Source organism: Barbus barbus (genome assembly GCF_936440315.1).
Source record: "Barbus barbus genome assembly, chromosome: 4".
NCBI lineage: Eukaryota > Metazoa > Chordata > Actinopteri > Cypriniformes > Cyprinidae > Barbus > Barbus barbus.
Window position 1 is genome coordinate 3976605 of NC_136732.1, and position 26527 is coordinate 4003131.

The 26527-nt window shown below is 40.7% G+C and overlaps 2 protein-coding genes across 2 annotated transcripts in view; one reads left to right on the forward strand and one right to left on the reverse strand.

The window, feature by feature from the left end:
• Positions 1–26527, reverse strand: part of LOC306866526 (NACHT, LRR and PYD domains-containing protein 12-like) — a 422442-nt gene that overhangs the window by 138318 nt on the left and 257597 nt on the right. The gene's annotated exons all lie outside the window — the stretch shown is intronic.
• Positions 1–26527, forward strand: part of LOC306866567 (NACHT, LRR and PYD domains-containing protein 12-like) — a 65728-nt gene that overhangs the window by 19613 nt on the left and 19588 nt on the right. Inside the window, exons 14-16 of the mRNA XM_079411829.1 lie at positions 604–774; positions 5714–5887; positions 6865–7035. Of these exons, the coding sequence (XP_079267955.1) occupies positions 604–774; positions 5714–5887; positions 6865–7035 (516 nt within the window). The remainder of the gene's footprint in view (positions 1–603; positions 775–5713; positions 5888–6864; positions 7036–26527) is intronic.

Sequence of the window (26527 nt, forward strand, 5' to 3'; positions counted from 1 at the left end):
AAACCTCTTTGATTATTCATTATTAAAGACTGTCAGTAACGTGTGATCAGATATGAAGAGCTGTTGTTCTGATGTGTGTTGAATATGTGCTGAATAATAATAATCAAGCATTGCATTAGTTTAGGCAGGCCACGTCAGTCAAGCTCACATCAGCTGATAGTCAGCTGTTCCTGATGTGTACCAATCCAGTCTCGACACTTATCACAGCAGTCCATTTAACTCCATTCTTTCAGCATCTCTTCTATCGCATCGCAGCTCACAATCAAACTCCCTCCTCCAACCCCAGCTCCACCCAACTGAACCTGTAATCTAATCTGACTTTTCTTTCTTTTCGTATACACTTCACTACATTGCAAATATTCTCTACCATGTATTTGTATTTTCTACAATCATGTAAATTGTGAATTGTAATTACGTAGGCATATACTGGATCTGTTCTGTACCCCTGCTCTCCCCGCTCTGTTCAAGCATGGCTGCATGGACAGGCGTGTGGAGTTTTGCCCAGAACAGAACCATACCACCAACACTAACTGTATGCAATATAATTGTAATAAATATACTTGACGAAAGTGGTCCTGACTGAAATGCTGTTTTTGTGTTCAGGCTGAATAATTGTGAACTGACAGAGAAAAGCTGTTCAGTTCTAGCTACTGTTCTCTCCTCCAAAACCATCCTGAAAGAGATGAACCTGAACAACAGTCGTCTGCTGGACTCAGGAGTCAAAGAGATCTGTGAGGGACTGAAGAATCCTGTGTGTGAGCTGAAGAGACTGAAGTGAGTACATTTCACCAGCAGCTACACTCAACACCACAGCGATGAGATCAATATTGCACATTGGCTGATGATGGGAATATTATATATGACACAGAACGTCCTTATGACCACATCAAACATTAGACTTTTAGACGCGCACTCCACTTCGTCTCAGCACCAGGTGCGAGTCAAATGAGCGTGGAAACACTACTGTGCTCGCAGTGTGTGCTCTTCAGTTGCATTGCAATTTTCATATCAAAGCGTGAAAGAAACTATGAGCATGTAATGTGTAGTTACAGTTGAAGTCAAAAGTTTACATACACCGTGCAGAATCTGCAAAATGTTCATTATTTTACCAAAATAAGAGGGATCGTACAAAATGCATGTTATTGTTATTTTTAGTACTGACCTGAATAAGATTTCACATAAAATGTTTAAATATAATCCACAATAGAAAATAGGGTGAATTCGGGTAATCTGGGACATTTTTTGCAATTTTGACCTCTGCGATTTATTTCAATATCTATCTAACACATGAGATCAACACATTAGACTTTTCTGAAATCCCTAAGATGTTTTCTAACCACACAAGAAGAAAGAATGTAGATATTATACCCAGAGAAGACATTCCACATCTATTATTGTTTTTGTGACAAAAAAAAAATCTACTTGTATTTGATAATCTGGGACAGGTCACTTTGTAATCTGGGACACATGTATTAGACCTAAAAAAGCCTATATTCACCATACTTTATGCATGCCAAACACAATATCACCAATTTTAAAAGAGCATTATGAAAAAAATGACAAGTACAGAAATCTCTATAAGAAAATGTATATTCCAATATCAGGAAAATAATTTCTATCTCTACACAGGATTAACAATCTACTGTTTATTCATTTAAAACTCTATTAAAATTGTTTAACATTGTATTAACATTTTTAAAAATCAACAAAAATTTAAGCAACAATTTGATTAACGGAATATTGGTTTGGTTATTCAGGTTCTCCATTCTGTAAAATTGGGGCTACTCGGGGAACAATACTGAATAAATCACAAACACAATTAGGAACATTGTCTTATTTATGACAGATTTATGTCCTTAAAATAAAACACCCATTTCTCATTATGGCATATATTAGCCCTTGTCAATAGACTTATAAAGTCCCTAAATGCATATTTCCCCCATTTGTAGACTGTCCCAGATTACCCAAAGCATGCTGTCCCACATTCTCAAAAATATTTGATAATGTGGGACAGCAAAACAATATTTGAAAGAAAAAAAATTAAAACACATTTTCAACACTTTAATACATAATTTGTTGCTTGAATAGATCACAAACATGATTTGACAACAATTAGGAACATTGTCTTATTTATGACAGATTTATGTCCTTAACATTAATCTAGTCAGAATCCTGTCACTGACCTTGTCATGCAATTCTCAGGGGAGCTTCTTGATGGATAAGTGCCCTGCTCCTTTCTGTGGAATCACCCCCATGAAGTCACGTGATTTCAGTCACATTACATCCATGCTAAAATTATAGTAAAAGTCCTGTTGACTAAATGTTGTTAGAACAGGAAATAAACACACTGGATGTCCCAGATTACCCGAATTCACCCTAATAGCTGAATTTTTAAAAATGCCGTTTTTTGTTTTTTTTGTTTAGTGATAGTTGTCCAAGGGATAGAGTCCCTTGTTTGTCCTGAACAGTTAAACTGCCTGCTGTTCTTCAGAAAAATCCTTCAGGTCCCACAAATTATATGGTTTTCCAGCATTTTTGTGTATTTGAACCCTTTCCAACAATGATTGTATGATTTTGAGATCCATCTTTTCACACTGAGGACAACTGAGGGACTCATATGTTACTATTACAGAAGGTTCAAATACTCACTGATGCTCCAGAAGGAAAAACCATGTATTAAGAGCCGGAGGTGAACACTTTTCAGAATATAGCAGCCAAAAACCTAATAACCAGCTGCTGTGATGTCTGTTAATCAAAGATCAAAAGAAAAAAGTCTAAATCAATAACTTCTGTAGCTTGAAGGACTCATCTATTCATTTAGAATTTAGTGTTTGATAACTTGTATTCAATTTCTTTATATTTCCTACTTGCTGAAGGGCACACGTATGACATTTATTATAATGGGTTTGTGTGAAAATGGTTTTAAGTTCACTTAAATTAGAAGTTATTTTAAGTAGTCTAATAAATGTTCAAATGAACAGCTCTTGTAATGTTGAATGGCTAGTCAGTGGTTAAATATTAGGGGGGAAAACTATGAAGGTAAACCAGTAGCAAAGCTCGAGAGATTGTTGATCTGAAGGTGAGAACTTGTCATATTAATATTCATATTTGTAAGTTGAAATTTACACTCACAGCTCTGATGTGAAAAGCTGAATCTTTTGATTTGCACACACAGACAATGATCAAAACGCCGTGTTTTGAAGTCGAAGTGGCAAATTAATAGCTACAAATGTGTAGAATGACATTCACATAAAGAAAATGACACACAAATGTGTACGACATATTTACTTTTGCACTTTACTTCAGTTTCACTGTACAACGTCAAGTCAGCACTTACAACCTCTCAGATCTGGCCGTACAACTTCAAATCCTGGCGCTTTGACTTTTGCTACTCCTTTTGCTGTATTCCTGTTGCAAAACTCACTTGTGCACTTGTGAATGCCGACGTGAGAGAGCAGAGCCGGGGGGGCTTTTATTGTGGCCAGCCTAAGGCACACCTGTGCAATAATCATGCTGTCTAATCAGCATCTTGATATGCCACACCTCTGAGGTGGATGGATTATCTCGGCAAAGGAGAAGTGCTCACTAACACAGATTTAGACAGATTTGTGAATATTTGAGAAATAGGCCTTTTGTGTACATGAAGTCTTAGATCTTTGAGTTCAGCTCATGAAAATGGGGGCAAAAACAAGTGTTGCGTTTATAATTTTGTTCAGTGTAATTAAATGGACATTTGTAGAGAAAAAGAAGCAGGCCTATCACTGAGTAACTGTTTTTACATATGGTGTACATGACTTTTCCATACCACGCCGTCACATCAGTTACCACCCTGTCACAGGGTCGTTTTGTTAAAAATGTATAGAAATTAAATGTTACATAAATTAATGCTGAATGATGTTCTTGTTGTGTGGACTAATCCAATAAATTTAAATTTATTTGTATTTTTATAAGTGAATTAGTTTTTTTTCAGTACAAACAATGAGGCGATTGAAATGTTGAATTCATTTTTCAAGATTAAAAATCTAAGAATAAAAAAAATTAAGTAAATTACATGCTTTCTATTGATAGATTCTAAAAAAAGGGATATGTTACTATTAAACTACTAGGAAAACATCATGTTTTAAAAATCTATTTCTTGTTTTACTGCTCTAATGGTGTACATATTGTCCGTTACGGGGTGGTACAATAAAGGCACCCTTGCCTGAATAAAAAGGGCAATAATATTAAGGATTTTGTGCCTGAGGTGGGAAAATGTGTTTTTTGAAGGGTTAACATATCTTTCAAGCTGTAGCTTATTTTTTAAAAAAGGTTTGTCTTTAGTGAAAATTTAGAAAACTGCAAAGTGGTAACGACACCCGTTTCGTAGAATGACTCGGCTATGGTTTCCACGAAAAACGCGGACAGGATGACGGAGCCCATTCATAAAAACTGAATTTACTCTATAGCACGGAATGCCACGGAATTCATAAATTGACGGATGAATAAAAGAAGGTCTGTCACTTAATTCGAATTGCGATATGAACTAGTGTATGTGAATATTAAAACGTAAAAGGACGGTTTAAATATTATATAATACTCTTGTATTACTTTTGTACAATGTAATGTACGTCTTTATATATTCCATTTACTGTCAAATTTAAATGTCAATTAAATTATAAAAATAATTATTACAACCATATTAAACACTTAACTGTAGAAAAAAATACAATTATTATCAAAACTTTTTTAAAGGAATTTTTCTACCATGTTTTAATTTTAACAGTGAACCTCTGTTTGTTTGCCAAAACATAAAGGGGTTTCATTTTCATTTGATTAAAAATAAATGTTTCATGCCTTAATTTGATTATCAGAAACAATAAAACACAATTTCTGGAAGAAAAAAAAATGTAGGGCCCTATTGTTCAAATTGTTGAAATTGAGAGCTATTTCTTCACTGAAATAAATGTTTTTGTTATTACAAGGAGAGTAAAGTACCGAAAAAGAGTAAGGTACCGTCGGGTACCGGTACCGAATTTCAGGTCCTGATACCAGTACCGTACCGGTTAAAATGTGAACGGTACCCAGCCCTAGTCAGTGGTGTTTATATACATATGGGCATCAAAACTCACTCTGACAGAGGAGCTGTTAACTGGTCATGTTGAGCTGCCTTCAGATCACCACATTCAACAAATTCAGAATGTTTTTATTTGCTTTTCTGATTTGTGTTTTGATCTGTTTAGTAGTTCTGAATGGATCTGTATGTATTTATATACAGTCAGGTTAAGGCAACTGGTATAGTGTTCTGTTGGCGTCTCAGTGTGGTCCTGTTTGGTATTGCAGCTTGACTTGTAGTTATAGAAAATACTCTCAACAAATGTGACATTTATTTTTTTTCCCCCAGTTTTTGCTGTTGCACTGTATACATAAATTGTGAATTATGAAAATTACAAAAAAAAAAAAACTTTCTTGAAACTTTCTTGCAGAAAATATAGCTTTGTGAGAATCATCCTCAAACTTAATCTAGAACTTGGTAAAATGATATCTTTATTTAAAATGTTTCAAGTCTTAATGTTTTTCCCTTTGTTATACTGGGATGAATCATACTGGGATGTATGCTAAAATTGTTGAATGTGGTGCCCTACCTAGAAATATTTTCACCAGCCACCACCGACAGTATTGTTAGTTTAGTTTTTGATTATAGTTCATTTGATTATTTAAAACCTCTTTTCTGTAGACTCTCAAACTGCAGTATCACTGAAGAAGGTTATAAAGCTCTGGCTTCAGCTCTGAGATCAAACCCTTCACACCTGATAGAGCTGGATCTCACAGGAAATGATCCTGGACAATCAGGAGTGAAGCAGCTCAGTGATTTACTACAGGATCCGAACTGTCAACTCAAGACACTGAGGTGAGACGTGATCAAATAATACAAAATAAATGATACGCATGTGAATTATTTATATTACACAAATATTATTATATTATATTTCACTAATTCAATAAGATACAGATGCTGCAGCTGCTGTTGTTTTGATGATAAATGTCACCACAGTTTAGTTGTGTTAAAAGTTACAGGTTAATCAGACATTTTGGGTCACTAGATGTGCTGGTATTCAGTATTTTGGGGCCTCAATTAACATTTATGATTGTGTTATTGTGGACATTTCTTATGAAAAAATATTCAGTGTGACTTATTATCCTGATTGTTTAAGTGTTACTGAATGCACTGTACATTAATTTCCATCAAGATCAGATACACAACACTGTAGATCTACTACAGCAGATCTATAACAGGCCACAAACATATGATGTGTGTCAGGATAATTCAGCACACACACACACACGCGCACACACACGCACACACGCGCACACACACACACACACACACACACACGTCTGAACCTGCAGTTCTCTCATAATGAGCAGAATTACTGTTGCATCAACACAGACATCAGTTAAATAAAACTATCCAGAGATGGTCTAAACCCAGATCATGTCCCCTGTTAGTGGATCAGCAATCCAGTGTTTGGTGAATTCTGCTACATAATAATAGGAAGAGCCGGCATCAAAAGATCAACTAAATATATGGTTATGAATGCTTAGCTGTCACAAGCTAGTTATCCCTTTGCTAACTCTCCTCATCTCCTGCTTAAAGCTAGAAATATCTTTGAGAATTTTTGAGAATTGAGAATCATGATCTAGTGAGCTTTTGACTTTCTTTTAAAGAATTTACTTTTACTTTCTCAAAAATATTTGTATATTTAAATGTTCAATTGTTAAAACTTGAACTAGAGCTTTTCGTTACAAACAATGTTTGATCATCTTTAAATGATTTGTGATGCAATACACATTGAATTGAATTCTGCTTCATCTTCTCTTCTGCAGGTTTGTGGGTCCTGCTGCAGATGAAGCCTGTCAGTATGTGACTGGAATTGTGGGTAAAAACCCGTTACTCCTGAGAGAGCTGAATCTGAGTGAACATAAACTAGGAGACACACGAGTGAATCAGATCGCTGCTCTACTGCAGGATAAACACTGTCAACTCAACACACTGAAGTGAGTATCTTACATCATTTCATGTGTCACATGACTAGTAATGTTACAGTAGTCTATTTTACTTCTCATTTGAGTCCGACCCCACGCTATAAAGCTTGGAAGAGCCAGGATAGTTTTTTATATAACTCTAATTACATTTGTCTGAAAGAAGAAATTCATATACATCAAGGATGGCTTGAGGGTGAGCAAATCATGGGGTCATTTTCATTTTTGGGTGAACTATCCCTTTAAGTGCTCAGGGGTTGGAGAAAATAATGTGAACACACTAGAAATAGCCAGTATTTTATTGTGTTTACCATCGTTTGCCTTTAATACAGCTTCCAACCTTCTTAGAATAGACTCATACAACTTTTGAATAGACTTCAGTTAAATTTTGTCTCCTGCTGTGACTGCTGAATGTCTCCTTGGTACAGCCCTATGGAGCCAATTTTGTGACTCTATTCATCTAACAAATCCAGTGTTTTGCAAATAAACAAATTTGCTTTGCAAAGAAAAACTCGACTTTCAAACAACCGCAAAGTGATTTGCAAATAAAAAACTCTATTTGAGAGAAAATGCAGAGGTATGGACAAATATATGTATTGTGTGTCACAACTGTGAGACTTATTTGCCTTTTTATGAGGAAACTTAGCTAGATTTTCTCATGCGTGCGAGCAGATTTTCTCACAAATGCAATTGAGCAACTTTCTTTTCCAAAAACACTATCCAATACATTTTCATTTTAGTATTACAATATATTGTGACACGATATATAGTTATACCCCTGCATTGTTTTGAATGTTGAACAATTGTATCAACATTTATAGCCTAATATATTCTATATCCCGCCATCCAACAGAGGATAAGAATGGATCAGTTTTTTTAGGGAAAGACTGCCTAGTTAAATGTTTAGACATGTCACATCTGATTTTTGAATTGTTTACAGCACTTATTGTGAATTTCACTGACTCTGTAGTAGGGTCACTTTGTTAAAACATCTATATGGTTAATTATAGATATAGTAAGACAGAAACTCACCTGTTTTCCACTCATGTTGGTCTGAAAAGGTAAACTGGTGTTTCGGGTCTCGGGAGACTAGAGTAAATTAACCAACAGCGCTATCTGCTGTTTTTGGAAAAGAAAGTTGCTCAATTGCATTTGTGAGAAAATCTGCTTTGACGCGTGTGAGATAATCTGCCTGCACGCATTTGATCTTAATTTTAATTTTAATTTTGTTTATTTTGATGTAGCTGTCTGAACAACAGTACATTACAGTACATTATTTCAAAACAAAAGTAGTTACAATTTTCTCTGCCATTCAAATTGTATTTTTCTTTTTTAAACATAATATAAACAAAATAACAGATAAAATAAAATTAATTAATAATATTAATAACAATAATAATTTTAACGGCTCTGGGGAGGTCAGATATATACTTAATAATCAAATTCCATATTCAATAATGTTAAATGTTTGTTCTTGGTCTATGGTAGAGACTGTGGGAGAAAGTCTGTTAGTTTCCGATGTGGAAAGGATGTGTAAAGGAGATCACAATAACATTTTCCATTCAGAAGGGAAGGATCATTTGTTTTATACCTCCACAAAGTCTGGCCGTAATGGCCTTACATATTCGATCCACTTGGACCAAACCTTTCTGAATACATTCTTCTGAAGACGGAGGGAAAAAGTAATATTTTCCATAACATAAATATCATTCACAATATCCATCCATTCTTGTATTGTGGGGGGTTCAGGAAGCAACCAGCGTCTTGTAAGTGCATTTTTACCAGCAATTGTTAGAATGTCAAATGTCATTAGTATTTCCTAAATATAATGTGGAGAAGCGCAAAGGCAGTGTAGTGTTAAAAATGCCTTTCACTGCTTTATGAAGCTCCACCCAAAAGGGTTTTATCACTGGGCATCCCCAGAATATATGCCAGTGATTGGCTTCCCGAAACCCACACTGTCTCCAACATTTGGTGTCCCCTCCCTCAATATGTGCTTTCTGTTTCGGTGTAATAAAAAATCTGATAAGACATTTCCACCCAAATTCCCGCCATATGTGAGAATTAGTACATTTCCATGGGAATGTCCATATATCAAGCCATTCCTCATTCGATATTAAAAAAATTACCTTCCTTTTCTCATTTTTCTTTAATATATTCTGTGGTGGAGTTTTTTTTTATCCTAAGACCTTTATAGAATTTAGAGATGACACCCTTATTTATATCTCCTTGGTAAGCACCTGTAAATATCTTCAATATTGGCTCATTGTTTTCAAAATGATTGCGTAGCTGGAGATATCTATAAAAATCTGATTTCTCAAGGCAGTACTCTTTCTTCAAAGTCTTTCAACTCTCCCTTTTCCTTAAGAGAATAGAATGTTGATATTCCTTTTGAGACCCAAAATTTGAATCTATAATCCATTCTATTCTTGCCTTAAATTCAGGGTCCTAGGCACACCATTGAATTATTTGTAATTTCCGATCTAATTTATATTCTTCCTTTATTTTATTCCAGATTTTTAGTTGGGCTTTAATCCATGGGTTTTGCACATTTTCTATAAATCTTCCCAAACTTTTGTACCAATAATGCTTGAATTGGGGGGTCAGACATTATGGAGAGTTCGATATCTTTCCACCTAGCTTGATATGTTGGGTTACATATGTTAATTAAAGATTTAGTCTGGGCTGCATAGAAATAATCCCTAATATGGGGTAATGCCGTACTTCCTTCCTCCATTGGGAGCTGTAATGTTTTGAATTTGATCCTGGGTTTTTTCCCTTGCCAAATAAATCTGAAAATGATATTTACTTATATTTACTTATTTAATTCAGACCGATTTTAGGGGAATTTCTACAGGTAGTGCTTGAAATAAATAGAAATATCGTGGCAGAATTTTCATCTTTATTGAGTCAATTCTATGACTAAGGCCAAGGAAAGAGACGGCATTCCACCTGTGTATATCTTTTTTAATTTTTATTAAAAGTGGGATAAAATTTGCCTCTGCTATAGAGGGTGACACGGGATTGGATTTTCAAACCTCTCCCGTCCCACTCCCACAAAAAAAAAATCTCGTCCCGTCCCAATCCCACGAAAAAACGTGAAAATCCCGTCTCGTTCCACTCCCGGAAGAATGACTCCCATTCCCTCCCACTCCCATGTTGTTGTTTTTTTTTGGCCGAAATCTGTCAGTTACAGTAAAAATATAGCACAGATCACAGCATGCCCACCTTGAATAAAAACCCAAAATGTAGTTTTTTGTTATATTGAACTGAAAGCTAGCTTTACACAGTGTGCATTGCACAAATTAAATTTCATGTAAATCATCCATGCATTTTATATTTGAATTTTTTTTTTTTTCATTTGAAAGTAGATATTTCTCTCTATAGATATATTTTTCAAAGTTTCTCGCTCAAGTTCACAGAGACCTAAAGTGCATCCTGTTTGCTTTAAAGCGCAATGTTTCGTTGTTATTCTGAGTGCACACAAATAAACGAAGAGTCTTTACAGATTTAAAAGATGTATTAGGTTACTTTTATCTGTATGACCAAAAATTACAGAGATTTTAAGAGCAAGTGAGCTCACCGGCGCCTGTCTTGCAGCGAGTGCGCTATTCAGCTTATTACTATTACTATTACTATTCCCGGTCCTGCCCACTTCCGCTAACATTTTTTCCTGTCCTGTCCCAATCACGTGATTCGTAGCGGTTTTGTTTCCCTTCCCGCTGGATTCCCTTGACCCGTAGGATTCCCGAAAAATTGTCAGCGTCTACTCTGCTAGTGTTGAAGTTTCTTTCGTTAAGTATATTCCTAAATATTTCAAGGAGTGCTGTATTAAAGCATATTAAATGCAAAGTTGACTGGAAGGAAGAACTTCACTTTGCTACCATCTGGTAAGCACTTCCGTAGCCTGATGGCAAAAACTGAGAGACTTAGGAGGAGCTTCTTCCCCCAGGCCATCAGGCTCCTAAACTCTAACTCTGTCATAACATCTCACGTCTCCATGTAAATATCACTATCAATAAGTTACTAAAAAAATGTTCTACCTTGTATTGCTGCTTTGTAAATACTCTGTACAACTTTTTTGCACATTCCTTCTTATATTACTATTTAAGTCAACAAACATACTAACCTGCACATTTTTATTTATATTTTTTATCTTTTATTTTATTTGATTTTTATCTTTTCTACTTTTCTTTTTCTTAATATTTATGTACATTCTGTGTTTTTTATTCTATATAATTGCACTGTCCTTGGAGCGGACCTGACTTACAGTTCACTGCTGGTTATACTCTGTATAATTGTGTATGTGACAAATAAAAATCTTGAATCTTGAAATTGGGTAGGAAAATGTGCACAAACAACAGGGATGACCGCAAGCTTGAGAACTCTCTTAGAAGAAAAGGTTCTATATAGAACCTAAAAAGGTTCTATCAGGCGCTTCATATATGGAACCCCTAAAAGGTTCCATATAGAACCCTTTTTAAGGGTTCTTTGTTGCCAGGAAAAAGGTTCTATATAGAACAATTTAGGGGTTCTCATCATGGGATCATGCTTTGGATTTAATTTTTGTTTTATTTTAATTAAATCTTAAGACTCAAACAGCTCATATAGCTAATTTATCACTAGAAAAACTTATATGTATGTATATGTGTGTGTGTATGTGTGTGTATATATATATATATATAAGCATAACACATCAAGGTTTTGTGTGATCATTTAAGACACTTTTATTAGCATTTACAATGACAAGCAATATATAACACAGCAATTCATAGTTAATTCATTGTTTTCAACCCCCTCCACCTTACTCACCCATCCAACATGTCAGTCACAAATATATGTTGATTGCTAAGAAACCACACACACAAAAAAACAACTGAATAGAATGTTAACTTGCACAAATGTAAGAAATTAATCCTACAAATATTTATTTTATCTTTAGGGAACCACCCTTACGAGTGATGGTCATATGATTAATGGATATTAATCAGAACATCCAACTTATACCTTATTAACGACTTGTCCAGCAAGCATTAATATCAGCAAGTTATCTCTTAACAATTTTGTTTATTTTACTCGCGGCCAACGATCAAAATAAACAACTAGTTAACTTAGTTCTCAGGTTTATGAGCTTAGGTAAAACGCAATCTTTTTGGCAAATAATTACGATATGCAAAATCACATAGCACAGACAAGAGATTTCTTAATAAAATCAAAGTTTATTCACGACTCTAATACACTACTGACTAGACAACACAAAACAGACGATTTAAACATACACAAAGATGGGAGCGAGTTGTTTTGTATCTGAAGAGAGAGTCTTAGGTTTTAATGCTAGTTTCAGCCTGAGGGAAAATCACACGCAAGAACCCTTATCTTTACTTTTAAACAACAGATAGATATATCACCAGTTTCCAGTAGATTCAAGGGATATCTTACTGTCTACAATGCTATCTTACTGTCTGTGTTCCAAACGAGTTCAGTTCTCCGGGTCTGCGACGGACCGTGCGCGGATTGGCTACTCGTAGGTCGTCGTCACGAGGGTACTCTTCAGTGGTTGGAGGGCTTCGTTCTGACTTGATGACGCTATCAGGAAGCCGTTCGATTCCTGGCTCCAGATGTTAGTTTCTTTGTCTTTTGGATGTTAAAGTTTCTCTCAAAGTTTAACTTTGATCGCTGTTGCCACGCCCTGCCGTGATGTGAGAGGCCAGAAGCGCTTTGCAGCGTGAGCAGAACGAGAGACGAGCGAGGCGTGCGTGAGCCTCCTTTTGAGTTTTCAACTCTAACCCACTTTCACGGTTGTGCATCTGGTTTCAAACGAGCCGATTTGGGATCTGCCTCCGGGCGCCTGATCCAATCGGATTCTTTCCTGTTGGGCGTTTGATCCAATCGCAAGTGTAGCTGTGGGCGGAGCCCCGCCCCGCACAACTGCGGGTCTTTCTATGCATAAATTGTCCGTTCAGTTATTTAAATCACATGAAAGCTTATTACAGAAAACTTCTATTTGTTTTGTAATCACGCATTGATGTAAACAGATCATTTCCATTCACCATAATATTATTCATGAAATTAGCGTTCGTTTGACACCAAACACCACGTAACTTTGCATAGCCAAAAATACATATGAATACGAAGGATATTACTCGGTTAAATGCATCGATTAAAAGATTCTAAATAAACACATCGAGCATGTGACCTGACATCTCGTCATCAGGTAAAATTTATACATTCTGGAAACAGATTTACCATAGATTTAAAATAAAACACAACAAGCTTATAAATGTCACAACCAACAACATTATTAATATATGTATAAACTATATTGTCTATAGTGTTTTTTCAAGTATATTGTTTCAATAGCAGAAACCAGTATAACTTTTGTTCCCTTTTAACATTCGTTTCTAATTCAAAGGTGTGGCTCTCTCTCTCTTTGTTAGATAGAGAACGCACAGAAAAGGCGCGTTTTCCTGGAATGTGCTGATATGCAAGGTCGTAAAAGTATTTGGTTCGAGTCGGCTGTAACCAGGCCTTTGAATTATGGCGCTGTAAGGTTATTACATATAATATTAACCTCCACCAATAAAAAATGTAGGGGTTTTATTACATTAATATTAATATAGTTTAATTTAGCTCAAAGGTAATCATTTATGATTTTATAGGGATTTGAACAGAATCCGTGTTACGGCGATTCACTGAACAAACTCTGCACTGGATATTAAAATCCAAAATATAGTGAAAACACTATTAAATAGCACAGTAACGAAATCGACAGATTAAGGCATTAACTTGTGAGCAGAAAACACAAGATACTTCTCTTTTAAAATATAAATCAGATTTTATTTATATAAACCTAAGACATAAACTAATCTAACACATGAACACAAGCATTCACACGTTGCAGAAAGAGAGAGAGTGAGGAGAGGATGAGTTTAAGAGAATGGAAATGTGAAATCCCAAGTTCACAGCAATATGTGCTATTGCATAGACCTGAACAACCATCAATCACTTATTTAACCCTTGCTTTGAGTTTCTCAATGAGGCTAAAATTTACATTAAAGTCACCAATTCAGAACTTGGAGGCATTGCTTGCTTGCCTGTGTTACGGGGTTTCATTTGTGTCGTCGTTGCAGACAGATTGGCTGGAAGTTCAGTAGTCTTTGAAGTGATGTCTCTTGGGCGTTGGCTGAGGATGCAGAGTTCTTTCTGGTTGAAGTTTGAAGCGGGTCGGAGCTGGACTTGTAGCAAACTTACATTAGAACACGAAACTCCACGGAAAGAAAATAAACTAAAGTAAAAGAATAAAAAAAAGGATGTAACGAGACTAAGTTGTTTTCCTTCTCATTATGGCACATGAGGCCAGAGCACGCGGTGAGAGGGACCAGAGACGAGAGTCAGAGAAGAGTAAGAGTTAAAAAGAAGAGAGAGAATTTTACGATGTCCTGAGGTTTTAAACTCAGCTTCTGGACCGTCCCATCTGGATGTCTTGACCAATTAGAAACTGTCCTTGCTTAGCTAGGGTGTGTTCTTTACATCAGCTTGTTATCAGTCACATGGTCCGAATTTTACAGGCTTTGGCAAAGTATACCTTTTTGAACATGATTTCATAATAAGACTATGATACATTTGACAAAGAATTGACCGGAAGAAACATTTCAAGCATGAATTCTCAAACTCATAGATACTAAACATGCAATAGGTCTCTTTAAGGCTCGAGCCATTCAATACTTATTAAAAGCAAGACATATTGAGTTATTAAAACAAGGATATTCAAATGGGTTACATACACAATATGCAGTTATGCATAGAAATTCTTAGTTTCATTAAAATTGAAAATGAAAGTCTTTATGTGGTTCTATGGAGAACGAGGCATGTTCTTTAGACAGGAATGTTGGTTTGGTCTGTCTTCTATGTGGGGGAGAAGTCAGTCTAAGGAAGCTTGTGAATACAATCGTGGAACCCGTGATGGCTATCTCTTTGACCATCAGTCTTGATTATTTGCAACAAATTTGACAGTCTCCTTCTTGAATTGGAATTATCAATAAGTGTTCGTTTGTCTCAAGGTTGTAAGCTGTTTGATGAAAGAGGCTTGCTAAGTTAGGAGTTGCTTCAGCTAGTTGGAGCTAGGACTCCGGACAGATTTATGATATCCTGTTTCTTGGAGCCTCTCTTTCTGGAATTTCAGCTTCTCATGTTTCAGTGTTCTGATGCATCTTTAAAATTGTCTGATTCAGTCTCTGATATCCTACAGCGCCAATGTGAAGTAAAATCCGGGAGTATGAGTTCTGTTTTTTTTTTTTTCAAGAGTGACAAAAAGGGGGTCCTCCTCATCCAACTTCATGATGAAAGCAGCCAGATGTGACGGTTCCATATATCCTTGTTTTTATGGTCTCAGGAGATTGGGCAGTTTATTTCAGCCGGCGCCAGGATGTCTGTTCTTAGATGTGTGCGTTCCGACTTAAGACCAATCTTCTTTTTTTTTACATATTCTAGTTCTGGGGGTCTCCTGGGACCAGAGGATTTATAGCAGGAGAGCGGGAGAGTTGAAACTATGTGTGTGTTATCCTGACCAGGCATTACATATCCCCCTTGGCTCGGTGAGGTTCCCGTTGTGAACATCGGCAGGCACTGGAACAAGAAGCAGGGAGAACAGGCACACACACGGCACAAATAACATCTCCATCACTGACTGAATCCTGGTGCAGGGTAATTTTGGAGTGAACAGGTTAGAAACTTGAGAAGACAACTGGGTTATTGGAAGTGGGGTTATTTTGATTGGTTTAGTTGTCAGGGGTTCGACGAGGTGGTATAGGCGTGATCTCAATCAGGTTGGTTGAGTTCTCCGGTTCGGGTTCTTGGTCAGTTTTATCACTTCGGAAAATGCGCGGGACGCCTGACGTGCATTTGTTGAAAGACTCTTGAACGGCGTTCACTCGCTTGTGTAGGAGGAAGGCCAGGGTCAAAGTCACAACATATCCTACAATAGTAGAGATGCAAAGCGCTGTGTCAGCGGCAGACCAAGACCGAATAATTGGCGCGCCAGCAGGCGGAAGGCGAGCAATAGCTTCTAAAGCTGTATCAACGGGGGTTAAATCAATCAGCGGTGTCCCTTCCTCTCTGATCCTTTCTTCCAATTCTGGATCAAGGGTGAAGGAGTGCTGTTTGAAGAAAGGTGAGATTTCGATTTCAGCCTGATACTCGTCATCGGTAAGGTGATACAATGCCAAATCGTCAATATGGAGGATCGAGCCCTTAGGGACCGTGATCCATAGAGTTTGGTTAGGTAGGATAATGTGTGTGGCGGTGTCGTGTTGATCGTATGTGAGGGTAGCCGTTCGCGCTGGGGTGTTGACCAGCCATCGGTTTCCGATAATTTCGGCTTGCGTTACCTCAACTTGAGAACGTGGTGTCGGGCCTAATGGATTCTAGGCCGCAGATGGCCTCAGTATTATCGCGGACAAAAGGCTTACTCGGGCAAAGGAAGTGAATGTCCTTTGTGAGCGTACACATCTTTAGGTTTGGGGCCAGATACAACGGTTCGTTGTTATCGTGATACGCAACGACTTCAGGAGTGTGGATTTTGACATAGGTGTTCCCTTGCCAAAATCCCACATTCACCATATCTTTGAGCCGGTAAATGTTATTAGCGTCGATAATGGTTAAACTGAGGAGAATGGCCCGGTCACCTGGATCAGTTGACCACGGTTCTCACAACGAGTTACAACGACTTATTAAAGGGAGTCAATCTCAATTTCGGGACCTGGATTTAAGGAATTTGTAAAGGGAGTTCTATGATGAGGGGACTAGAGGAGAAGAGAAATTGGATTGAGAAAAGGAAAAGGGGAAAAAAAACAAAAGAGACATGACGGACAAAAGAGGTACACAAGGACACCGAATGAGGTGAGGCCGCAAACGAGTGTCACATGTGTGGAGTAACTCCTCTCTACTAGAGGTTGGCCCTAGTAGTGCAGCTGAGGAGAGAGTGTATGTGTTGTGTTTGAGTGAGGTCGCTATATGTTTCCTAAACAACAGAAGTTATGTTAGTGTGGTGTAGAGCGTATGGGTGTCGGTCTGTGTCAGTGGGTTGGATCTTCCCCCTTTGCCAGTTGGCTGGAGCTCTGGTGCCTCTTTATCTGGTTTCGATGGACCCATCGAAGTATTGGCTCGCTGCGCCCTTGGCTGATTTTGATTCGGTAGGCGACAGGTGAGAGCTTGTCTACTATCTCATGGGGTCCTGTCCAGCGAGGTAAGAACTTCTTTGACAGGCGATGGGAAGTGTTCTGCTTTGGTTGGGCAAAGCTGTAGTACCACACTTTGTCTCCGACACTGAGCTCATGGTGAGAGGCCTTTTGGTCGTAGTAGGCTTTACGACCTTCTGCGCTTCGATGCAGTTGCGCGAAGGCGAAAGTCGCTCTCAGGTGCTGATGCAACTCTTCCAGGTACTGGTGAGTGGTGTAGGCGGTGACGAGGTTCGAGTCACCGGGTTGGTACAGCAGATGCAGCGGTAGCGTCATGTTTCTCCCTGTCATCAATGTGAACGGGGGTATTCCGGTGGACCGGTGAGGGGTGGCTCGAGCAGCCATCAATACTAGCGGAAGTTTGATATCCCAATCCTTTTGATTAGCGGACACATACTACTTTAACATGCTGACCACTGTCCGATTGGCCCGTTCCACTTGACCTGAGGACATTGGTTGGAAACTTATATGGAGCTTGGCCTGTATGCCCAGGAGTTTCCACACTTCCTGCATGATTGCAGCAGTGAAGTGGGTTCCACGGTCAGAGTTGACCCTTAAAGGCAGTCCAAATCTCGAAGATGTGGTTCATTAACAGGCAGGCTGTTGTTTCTGCTGTATCGTTGGGAGCTGGGAGACATTCTATCCACTTTGTGAATTCGCAGACCACGGTAAGGAAGTATTTGTTACCCCGTGTTGACCGTGGCAGGGGTCCTACCCAGTCTATTTGGAGGTCTGACCATGGGAAAGTCATTCCCTTTCTTTGCAGTGGGGCTCGGTGGTTTGGGTTTGCCGGTTGGGACTGGCAACACACCAGGCATCCTTTTACGTATTCCGCTACATCCTGCTGCATGCCAGGCCAGTATGCTACTTGCTTGAGGGTTTCGTATGTGGCCTTGGCACCGTGGTGTCCAGCGCATGGTGCATCGTGTGCATGTGTCAGCAAAATCTCCCTTTGGCCGTGAGGCACTACGAGCTTTGGCGCAGTGAGAGGCTCAGGGACATATGTGAGAACACCGTCTCTCAGATGCAGCATGTGCTTGATTGAGTGGAGCGTGCGGAGCTCGGAGGAAGCAGTAAGGTCGGAGGTGGATATAGGATGAGATAATGGATCGGCTATGTGAGCTGCAATAGTTCGCAGAGTGTGATCCGCTGTTTGGAGGGTGAGCAGATCGTCAGCAGCGAACTGAGGTGATAGGGTAACGAGGGAGGAGGTGGGGGTATGAACGCCAGTGGCGTGCTGGCGGCGGATTATGGCTGCCACTGAAGGGTTGGGTGGGAGGGATTGAAATGTCCAGGACTCTCCGTGTAATGCTCCTGCTTTGGCGAGGGCATCGGTTTGGTCATTGAAGTCTTTGTCTTGTCCTGGTTGACGTGAATGACCTCGAGCCTTTTTCCAATAAACGATAATGTCATGTTCAGTGACAATGGCATCGCCTGCTTGGAAGAGTTCCTGGTGCTTGACAGGTTTGTTGTTAGCTGTCTTGAATCCATTCTGTTTCCATCCAGCTAAATGGCAGGTGAAGCTGAGACGGGCGTAGTTTGAATCGGTGCAGATGAGGAGTTCTTTGATGTTGTGGGATGCGGCCACTTGCAGTGTAATGAGGATGGCTGCTATTTCAGCATATTGTGATGAGCGAGGGCCTAAGTTGAATTGTTGCGGTGGGCAAGGGTCGTTGTTGAGCCAGACCACTCCCGCTCCAGCTTGTAAGTTGCCCTTGTGGTTGTAGGAGCAGCCATCGACATATGCTGTGGGCATTCCTTCACACACATTCTCCTCGAAGTACCTGTGATTCGTCATTTGAGGTTGTGGTGGTTCTTTGGGTTCCGCTGGTGTGTGCAGCGTGTCCGTTGAACAGTTTTGGCAGGCTGCTAGCCCGTTGCCCAATGATGATTTGTAGTTTTGGGCGTATCGTGCCTCAACGTCCCGTCCTTGGAGTGTCATTAGCCAGGTAGCTATGCGTGCGTTGGTCACCACGCCATCTCTGATGCGTTGACTGTTGAGGAAGGTGACAGGTTGGTGACAAGTCTCGATGATGACTTTTTGTGCACCGATGTAATTCGAGAAACGCTGGATAGCCCACACAGTGCAAAGTAAAGCTTTTTCGCAGTCTGAGTACTTGCATTCTGGGGGAGGCAGCGGTTTGCTGGCATAAGCGACCACACGCTTGTCTTTGTCATGGAGCTGGTATAGGCCTGCGCTGAGGCAATGATTGGAGAATCCAGCATCCAGGTAGAATTCTTTTCCGGGGTCTGGGTAAGCTAGACACGGGGCAGAGCACAGGCGTTGTTTGAGCTGGCTCATCGCGGTGTCCTGGGCTTCCGTCCAGACGAAGGGTTCATCCTTTTTCAGGAGGGAGGTTAGTGGTCGGGCAATGTCAGCGTAGTCTTCGATGAACTGTCGCGAGTAATTGCACACTCCCAGAAAGCTTCGCAGCTCAGAGATGTTAGTCGGCGCTTTTATGCTGTGGATTGCTTGAGTGCGGTTAGACTGTGGCTCAATGCTGTTTCTTCCGACAAGCAGTCCGACATAGTTCACCTTGGTTTTGCACCACTGTCCTTTGTGAAGGGCGATTTTGGCTCCTGCCGTTGTCAGCTGATTTAGGACGTGATCAATTTCCTTGAGGTGATCTTGAACACTTGAGCTTTTCATCAAAATATTATCGACATAAACAAGGTTGCCTCTAGCTCTGGCATCAGGGCATGCTTTGTTTAGAAAGATGTTGAATTCAGCTGGTGAGTTGGCATAGCCAAAGGGACACCGTGTGAAGGTGTACTGTCGATTGCCAAAGGTGAATGCTAGCTTGTGTTGGTCATCGGGGTGGACAGCGATCGTCCAGAACCCGGAGGCGACGTCCAGTGTTGACAGGATCATCGAGCCTTTGATTTTTGGGATTTCTTGATCCAATTGGGTCATAGGCCATCGTGACAGCGGTACTTGTTGATTCAACTTGTGATAGTCGATGGTGGGCCGCCATTTGCCGTTAGGTTTTAGGACTGGCCATATCGGGGCAGAGTATGTGCTGTTACAGGGCTGGATGACCCCCTTTTCCAGCATGGAGTCAACAATTTCTTGCACTGGCTTATATGACGCTATTGGAATCTTGTATTGTCGCACAAATGTGGCTGGCGCATTTGGGTTTGTCGGGATGCGCACCGTGTGGATGTTGGTCAGTCCACAATCCAGGGAATCCTTTGCGAAGGAGTCTTTGTATTTATGCAGAATGTCTTTTGAGTCCTTGGCGATCCACTTCGTTGTGAAGGGCATCCGCCTCACTCAGGATCTGCTGAATTTGTGCGTTGAACCCCGGTGTAGGGTTCTTGTAGGATGTGCCTTGAACGTCTATTGCAGTCATGACTCGAAGGGGGCCTGTGTTTGATTCAGGCTCCTGCAGTGAGCATAGGAGAGGGTCCTGGTCTTTGCTGCTTGTGCTTGATCCAGGTACAGGCTTTGCTACTGCATCATCAGTCGCTGGATTGAGGGTGGTGTCTGTGACTTGACACTGCGACTCGTTGGAGTCTAATGACTGGCAGGGCAGAGGCTCGCGGACTTGTGTCCACATCTTTAGGTGCTTGAAGTCTATCAGCGGTTCGAAGCGATTAAGCAGATCTTTCCCAATGAGAAGTGGATACGTCTTGAGTGGTGAGACGTATACTGGATGGACGAGATCCATTGATCCAACCGTTAGGTGGATTGGGGCCACATGTTTCAGTTGGAGGCCCGTGTGGGAATATGCTTGGAGGTCCAGCTCACACCTCTGGAGTCTGAGAGTTCTGTTAGTCCCCTTTGTTCTTTCTTGGACCTTTTCGAGGAGCTCGGTGGACATTAAAGTGATGTCGGCTCCCGTGTCAAGAAGGGCTTCGACTCTGTGTCGTTCAATGATGATGGAGAGGTAAAACTTTTTCGCTATGCCTTTCTCAATGAGATCGCCTAGGAGTTGAGGGACTGGATTTTGGGAGGAAACGGTTAGGATATCAGGGCTGATGTGGTGTTCTTCGGAGGAGTGGCAGACGACCAAGACAGCACTTTCAGGAACTTGAGTGGTTTCATCAGCAGGTGTTTGCTGGACGCTGCTGTGATCTAGAGGTTTGAGTGTTGAGTTAGTGTCTAACTCTGTTGCTGGGTTTTCAGGTGGGGTTTCGTGTCCATCTGAAGTTATTGTGACTGTGGTTCTCTGAGAGTGAGATGAAGGAGTGCTGTTCTCCATGGCTGGTTGGGCCAGCTGGTCGCTGCCTTCTCGTCCGGCCGCTAGTCAGGCTGAATCTGGTTTCTCTTTCTTTTCCCATCTCCGATCTTCCTCTTTCCGTTGGAAGAATTCTTTCATCATCATTTCCATCAGTTTTTGTGAGTCGAAACACGGTGGTGACTTTTGTTCTTGCGTGGATTCAGTTTGAGCTCGGTCAGCTTGGAATCGTTGTGAATTCTTTCGTCGATTCCTTGGGCTAGTCGTTTCCGTTGGATTCCCATGAGTTTTTTCCTCTTGAGTTTCCAAACGAGCTTGGCTGGTTCCACGATCTTTCCCATTGACTCTCATGAGGCCTTGGCTGGTCCCATGTCTTTTCCCAATGCCATACAGGTGAGCGTTGACGTCCACGCGGTCCATCCCAGCGTTCATACCTCTGTTTAGATCTGGTACCGGCATGGGAGTCTCGTTCTTTGTTGGACGAGGGTGCATTCCACTCTCTGGGTGGCGGCTTGGCACTGTCTTGGCGTTGGGCGCCCTCTAGAGCCAGGCCTTGACTGTTAGTATTGAAGTCAAGAACTGCTGGGCTTTTGCCACTCTTTTCTGAGGCCATCTTTTGTTTGCCGTAGGCTTTCTGCGCCAAATCTCGCAACTGCTGAGCAGTCATTGTTCGTGGACATGCGAGAACGCCAAGATGGTAGCTTACGCCAGGGTGAAGGTTCCTTAGGAAGGGAGTTTTGAAGTTTAGTTCATCTTCCATGTCAGGTTCGTTACGAGTTCCAAAGTATGCTCATCTGAGTCGGCTTAGTAGGCTTGAGGAGGTTCGTGACGTCCTTGTCTTGTCTCCAGGGCAGCCACTAGGCCTTGATCGGACTCAGGGTCGGAGAACTCTTTAATGAGGGCTTCTCGGAGCAGTTGGTAATCAGTCTTTGTGTTAGCAGGCTGCCTGTCCAGGAAGCTGCGAACTTCAGAACTGGATGTTGTTCGGAGCAAATAGAGTCTATCTTTGTCCGTAACGTTAGGTCGCATTTCCAGATGGAAATCGATGTCTTGGAGATACGCTTGGACTTTTGGCTATTTGGCACACTCTGAGTGAATTTGCCAATGTTCCTGGCGACCTTGTCGAGATCTTTTAGGTCCAAGCCGTGCGATGATCTGTGGCTGGCTGACGCAGATTCTTTTGGCTGAGGTAGAGTGAGATAAAGTTCTCTAGAGGCAGGTGGTGAAGGTTTCCGTTCCACGCCCTCCATCTTTTTCTCACGTGTCAGTCCAGGAACAGGTGACCCAGTCCCGCTTGGCAGGGGTGAGGTCGGTGCGTCTTGTGTCCTTGATGGCTCACAGCGCAGTTCATAAGCATGCTTGAGTTCCTCTTGGAAACTATCAGCTTCTTCCTTGACATAGTCTAGCTCAGTGCTTCTCAAAGTCCGGACTCCGGTCCGGGTCCGGACCCGGAGGGAATTCAATCCGGACCCGCTTCTGTTTCATATTTCAAGAACACTAATTTCAAGAACACCGCTACAAATAGATTTTCCAAAAGGCTTATACTTCGTTGAATAAACTGAGCACTGCGCGTTTCAAAAATAAAATGCTGCGCGGGTGTTTTTATATGAATGTATCTTTTAAAAGAACCGTCCGTTTTCTTCAGAAAAGCTTTGATGTCAATTTTAATTTGGTCTTTCCTGAAATGGCTGATAAAGTAGCACTTATTTGATTACAGTCGTTACCGGGGAAACAGCTATATATCACGCTCCAACAGCGCCTCCTGCTGGCAGAGAATCAACTTGCATTTGCTAGTCTGCGGGAAACACTGGTGTCTTGTCAGCAAACATAAACAAAAAAGCATGCTTCAGAACTGTTTTGAGAAGGTGCTTAAGTTTTGAGCCATGTATTATTACTATGAATTAGGCTACTACTAATACTATTACTATCGTGTGCCCTGCAATAACCATTTACGCAAACTCTCTTTTGATATAAAGGAAAAAAAAAGAGAAAATCGGCCCAAAAAATCAGCATCATATATCGGCCATAGGCTGGCCTGATTTCTAAATATCGGCATTGGCCAGAGAAAAAACATTATAGGTCGACTTCTACTGCTGACACTTAAATTAATTGTTTTGCCACTTTTGCACTTGTTATTAAAGTATTTTGAATGCAAAGGGAACCTTTTTTTTTTTTTTAAATGAGTGTTTATTTGTTATATATGTTTATTAAAAACACGTTTTGTAATAACCAATTGATCCGGACCTTTGACACTGATGAAAATTCAGATTTGGACCTTTGAATGTAGACTTTGAGAACCCCTGGTCTAGCTGATATGTTAGACGGCTAACCTCATTTCTTGACTCATCCAGGTGAGCTTCAAGGGCTTTGATTCTGCCGTTCTGTCCCTGAAGTCGGCCTTTGCTTTCTCCAGTAGCTGTTCCGCATACTGTAGCTTTTCGGACCGATCAGCGTAGTCTGCCTTGACTTGTTGCATTTCTTTGTTAGTAGCTGCTAGGGTTTCTTTTAGCCTTTTGATTTCCTCCTCAGCGCCTTGGCTCACCTTATCGGGTTCTTCCCGTCGTTCCTGAGCTTCCAGTTGGAGCTGCTCGATGCGCCGTTGTGCACGTGTCAACTCCTGCTGGAGCTGTGCAGCGTTCTTGTCTCTCAACTTGAGGGTCGCGATGAGTGTGTGGCTTAAGGAGCCGGTAATCTTGGCTAATTCTTTGTGACTGTAGCTTTGACTTGGGTCTTGTACCATGAGACTTGTGATGTTTTCATCCAGCTGGTCCTGTGTCTGGTGTTTCAGTGCTTCAACGGTTTTAGGCAGGAGGCTGTCGGTTGCAGCACTTAGCCATGTTTCCAGATCCTCCCAGTGACCGACATGTTCTGTTGCACGAGACATGTTCTGACGGGTGAGGGAAGTTTCCAGCCGCAACTGACACAGACCTTGAAGAGAAAAACAAAAGAAACCAAACAAAACAAATCAACAAACAAGGGGTGTAGATATGCACTGTTGAGTGTGTACTAGTGTTGAGTGTGTACTAGAACAGGTGAGTGTGGTTCTCTGTGACTGTGATCCTCTGGGGGGGGTGTGTGCTTCTAATTCGTGGCCTCTGTGGGGAGAAATTGAGCACACACACACAGGTAGAACAGCTAGAGAACAGATAAAGAAAGGAAAAACACCAACAGAGCAAGGAACAGGGTAATAATTGGATGCTTCACCTATTTCCTGTAAAGGAAAACCCCCTTTTTTTTTTTTTTTCAAGGGCGAAAGTTGAGCTAAGCCAAAGTGAGGGAGAGGGACGCAAACAAAATGTCTCTTTCTTATATTAGATTTCCCTTTTTTTTTATTATTATTATTAAGTCTGATATCAGAAGGTTGCTTCTTAGTCAGAGGATTGGAAAGGAAATATTTATATAAGTCTGTGATAGCTAATATTTTTCTCCGGGGTGAAGGAAAATAATAACCATGACAGCACTGGTCCCGTAATGGCAAGATTGACACCGCAACGCCCGTTAGCGTGTTCCTCGTGTGTGTTGGAAATCTCGCTGACGCCTACCTTTTCGTTGACCTGCTTCAACCTAGTGGGGTAGGATTTCACAAAGAGGAGGGTAAAATGAAAACAATTTTGAAACGCCGTTCTCAAGTTTCCAAATACCATCGACTGCTGGCCTGAAGAAGTGCGGGGCTAAATCTCGGGAGCTATCCTGTCAGCGCGGACCCGAAGTCCGACGTACTTCAGTCAATAGCCAGCCGAGGTGGTATATCCGCACCTTCGCCCAGTCACCCGTTGACTCCTCCTCCGATACCCGATTGCTAGGCCTGCTGCGGACTTGCACTTGCAACTAGAGATGGGGAGTCGACTCCAAAAGAGTCGATTCCTCGACTCTCACTAGCCCTAGTGTCGGAATCGACTCCAGGTCAGGAATCGACTCCCAGTGTCGAGTGTTTTTTTCAAGTTCAACACAGCAACAGTTCATTATAACGAAAAGATTATAATGAATGTAAAGATACAGAAATTAAAACAAAGATAAAGAAATGAGAGGAAAAAATAAGTAATGCCAGGAAAACAAAGAACAATAATGTATAGTTTTTTCTGTTGGGTCTGTTTTGCGGCTCAATCAATCATGATGTGGTTCAATACAGTCAATTGGTTGTGATTGGCAAAAAACACTGCAGTAGGTTTTACGAACCAATCATGTACCAGTCCTCAGGATGAGAGTGGGACATGCCCATAATTGGCAAGTGGTGGTTGATTGAGTGATACTGTTGAGTGATGACTGTTTTTGAATCCAGTAACGTTAACTTATAATGGCAACCCCGACCTCAACCGTGTGGAAATATTTCAGCCAGACCGAAGACAAAACTAAAGTTCGTTGTGATATTTGTAAACGTTGTTATAAGGATTAGTTGATTAAACATTTTAGTATCGGAAACATGTGTATCCTCGCTCTTGACTCCTCAGGAAGCCTCCTCGTTCCTCGCTCTCCTCCCGGTGGAATTAAAGAATTTAGATGTCCTACATGAGAGCGGAGCTCGATCGGTTTCAGGGTCGTAGGACATACGAGCGAGAAGTGAGGAAACGAGGAAGCATATTGAGACGCACCTTCTGAATCCTGACCCTATTTTAATTCAAAGTAAATGGAGTCGAGGAGTCGATTCCACCGACTCCAAAATTAGGAGTCGGGAGTCGGAGTCGACTCCAAAAAAACCGGAACCGAACACCCCTACTTGCAACCCTAGGACAGAGATATTCGGTCCCCCCCCCCCCAGCCTGCACCCGGTTACGTCAGGACAGATGGCTTCACTTGCTGTAACCCGCACTGTGAACAATGTCACTTCACCAACCAAGCACTAGGGAGAGCCCTATTGATTATTAGACCTAAGCAAAAGTATATTTAAATTAACTCCAGTGTTAATTAAGTAACTAAAGGATTTAAAAATAAGGTAGACAGAACAATCTTAATTGCAATTTGAATTTAGAATTTCAAATTATAAATAGAGATTCCTAATTAAATTTTTCATGATGTCATCATTAAAATTGATGGGATCGATTCAGATAAAATTTTCAGAGGGATATATATATTTTGTTATAATATTCTAATATT